This window comes from Austrofundulus limnaeus, unplaced genomic scaffold (assembly GCF_001266775.1).
Source record: "Austrofundulus limnaeus strain Quisiro unplaced genomic scaffold, Austrofundulus_limnaeus-1.0 Scaffold374, whole genome shotgun sequence".
Taxonomy (NCBI): domain Eukaryota; kingdom Metazoa; phylum Chordata; class Actinopteri; order Cyprinodontiformes; family Rivulidae; genus Austrofundulus; species Austrofundulus limnaeus.
Genome location: NW_013952776.1, coordinates 20,471 through 24,343, shown reverse-complemented (window position 1 = coordinate 24,343; position 3,873 = coordinate 20,471). Strand labels below are relative to the sequence as shown.

General features: G+C 37.4%; 1 protein-coding gene across 1 annotated transcript in view; it reads left to right on the top strand.

Moving 5' to 3' along the window:
* Positions 1-3,873, top strand: part of hip1r (huntingtin interacting protein 1 related) — a gene marked incomplete in the record, with an annotated part of 58,168 nt that overhangs the window by 50,779 nt on the left and 3,516 nt on the right. The window contains 1 exon segment of the mRNA XM_014023525.1: positions 525-586. Coding sequence (XP_013878979.1) covers positions 525-586 — 62 coding nt within the window.

Genomic DNA, 3,873 nt, shown 5'->3' with positions numbered 1-3,873 from the left:
TACATACATACATATATACACATACATATACACATATACATACACACATACATACCCATATACATACATGCATATATACAAACATACATGCACACATACATACACATATACAGTACATATGCACATATCCTTCCATCAGTGCCCGAATAGAAAACCCAGTATGGGTTCATATTTGTAAATCTATAATGTCACCCCCACTCGGATACTACCTCATTAACAAACTTCAAGTGACTCATGGGCCACTAGTTAAAAATTACAGTTCTACCATGTTTTGCCTCTCTAGATATAGTTTATTTTTTAGCAATTTACTGCAGTTGGTTTTATGAAAATGAAAAAAAAAACTTGTGACTGATGTTTTATTTAGTCCTGTACATCAGATATAACTACAAAATAATGTGTCTTTATCATTGCTTTGAATCTTTTTCACATTAGGTCAAGTCATTTAAATAATCCCCAATTAGTAAATACGGTACTGAGTGATACTTTTGCTTTATCATTATGATTTGATGTTATRATCTTTGCAGGTTTAATGGACTTCTCTGGCATGTCATTGATTAAGCTGAAAAAAGAAGAAATGGAGGCTCAAGTAAGACTTCCCTAGGGAAAACAAATCTTGTCTCACAATTGTTCACATTAAGCTAAAGAATAACTTTACCATCGGCTTAATTAGTATTACCAATAGTCCTAAAACTATACTACCTGGTCAAAAAAAAGGTCACATACTTTTTGTTGGACTGCCTTTACCTTTGATTACTGACCAAATAGCCTATGCCACCACAATTAGGGACATACTGTTACAATTCAGGCCCCGAGCATCATTTCCGGGTTCTACCTACTGCGCGCTGTTTTTAGCGCTAGCTCATAGAACTAGACCATGAAAAAGTCACAAAAGTTAAAGCATCTGCGAGCTACTGGTATAAAAAAGTGAGTTKTGTTGTGTGCCATGGTGTCCACTAACCAGTAGGTACAATAGATAGATAGTTTTTCTCAATTTTCCTCTTGATGAGGAGTTAAGGCAACAACAATGGATCGTGGCTGTACACAGGGAATACTTAGCTTTAAAGGCTCACACTCGCGTTTGTAGTCAGCATTTCAAACCTGAGGATATTCAAGAGCCAGCGTCAGAAATGAGAAGATGGAGTTTAAAGAAGGAAGCTATACAGTTACCCCATTCACGGACAAGARCCCAGAGAGCAAAGACCACCTCCAGAGGGCAGCAAGGAGAAAGCACAACAGCCAGTATATAGACTAGACGCTCGGATCACGATTATGCCGCTACTTCAGACTCCGCAATTGTGGATTAGTGCTGGAGGTAAATGTTATTATCTGGGAGGAAATCCACCATCTATGGGAACAGTTTGAGAGCCTGACACTGAGGCAGCTGTTRGCAATTCACCGTTTTACTGCTTCAGACAAGAGCATTGGATACTTCAAAACGTAGGTATGTGTATACGCGTTTCTGTTATACAGAGTATTAAATTATTTTAGGCAACTTTTTCATGAGTTTTATGCAAAGGCCAAAACTTGATCGAGTGTACAGTGTAGACACAACTCGAGCTCCCCTCCCCTCCTATACCGATAGCAGCCGAACCTCCACCTGAAAACCATTCCCTGTTTTCAGAGCACCAACGTCGGGGCATCATAATCCAAACCAAACAATTAGCCCATCAATTTAAAGTCCAGACTCTGCTCTTTCAAACAATATGTCACTGCTCTACCTGAAAAATCCACAGAACAAGCAGCCAAGGAGTAGTGAAATAGGCTTAATTCTGGATCTCTTACCTTTGTTTTTTTATGGGTTTAATCTGCTTTAGAGTAAGTTTTTCCWCTTGGCTAGACTTTTGTCAACTTGTACGTCTCCTGTGGTATTGTTGGTACGTGTAATATGCAAATCCTGTATTGTGGACAGCAGCCACTGAGTGCGAAACATATGCTAACACTGTGTTGCCTGCAAACTGGAAGTGCTGTCCGTGGCCAAAAATATGGAAGTGCTAGAACGAAAGTCCATGGCGTATAGGCTATTTGCTACAGCATTGTTTTAGTAAGCTCCTGCAATGTCACAAGAAATAATTCCATCCAGTGTTGCATTAATTTTTCACAGAGATCTTGCATCGATGATGGTAGAGTCTGACCTTCTCCAGCTCATCTCAAAGATTCTCAATGGGCTCTGTGAAGACAATCCATGTGTGAAAATGATGTCTCATGCTCAGTGAACCACTCTTTCACAATTCCAACCCGATGAATCCTGGCATTGTCATCTTGAAATATGCCCGTACCATCAGGGAAGAAAAAAATTTATTGATGGAATAACCTGGTCATTTAGTATATTCAGGTAGACCTGACCAACTTCAGCAACCCCAGATCATAGCACTTTGTTAAATCCAGGTGGATACTATTTTTTTGGCCAGGCAGTGTAGTTTGATTGGATGAAAATTTTTAACTACTTGTTAGTTAATCATGAGTACTGGTAAGTGATGGAAACGGTAAACCCAAAGGTAATTACTAGAAAAAAGACAAAGCATTTAAACTGTAAATTTATTGATTAAATTGTTGACTAGWAAGAACAAATTTGACAATTAAATGTCGAGAAGAAATAATTAGGCTGGAACATTAAAACAAATAGCTAAGTAGTTGTGTTGATGCTTAAATTATGAACTTTTTTGCTTAAGGCTATCTTAAAGCTGATGAAAAGTTAAGAAAGTTAGCTTAAATCTGAAATTTAGAAATAGGGGTTTAGCTAATAAACAAAAGTTTAAGAATCTTTCTACAACATCTTGATCACTTTTATTGATATAAAGAATAGTTTTGATAGGTAAATGATTAGAATAAAGAATTAGATAGATAGATTAAAAGCTAGCTAATTCAGTTGATGTCTAAATCAATAAAATGTTTGCTTAATGGTAGTCTAAAGCCAATAAATGGTTAATCTTCATGTGTTTCTCCAAAAATGATTACCCTTATGGGTTAATTGGTGAACAAGGAAAGTATTTTGTGCCAATAATTTAAAGTTTAAAGGGGCAATATTATGTGTTTCTCAGGCATATATTTAAATTCTATACCATAAAGTATCTCTTTTAGTTGTTATTAAAATGCTGTTTTAATGTTTGCATAGAACACAAACTTGTCGTTTCATCATTTCCATTTCTAAACACTTTGAAATTGGCCTCTGTCTCTTTAAGAACCTCCTTCCGCTTCTGTCCCACCCATTTCAACACGTCATCACAGCCGCTTCTCTCTACAGGACTCTGTTGGCTGTTTATAACCTGGAGCGTCGTGGCAGACTTTGTTGTAATGATAATAAAAAAGCAGCAACATTATACGATATCTGTTTTAAAAAAGTGCATCTTAGGATACATTTTAACCTTACTGTCGGATCGGAAAGTATGTTTTCTAAAGAACTGGAGTGATTACAGAGACAACGTCTATAGGATAAATCTTGTGCCAGCAGGAACTGAATTTGAATTGCTCAGATTGAATTTGTATGTGCATAATTTGAAATTGAATGCATTGGTTTGAAAATGAATTTTACTAAATTGAAACTGAACTTAAATTTACTTAAGGTAAACATTTCACTGATCACATRAACTCTGTGGATGAATATATTAAGTTCACACGAGAGTATGTAAAAAATGGCAGGTTGGCGTTCCTGGATTGCGATGTCTCGGTTTCGGATGGAGGATGGTTGGAAACTGYCGTATATCGTAAGCCCACCCACACAGACAAATATTTGCGTTTTGACTCCCACCACCCACTGGAACACAAGTTAGGAGTGATCAGGACTCTGTACCACAGAGCAGACAGTGTCCCTACAAACCCAGGAGCCAGGGAGAAAGAGAAATCACACACACGACAGGCCCTGGAGCAGTGTGGTTA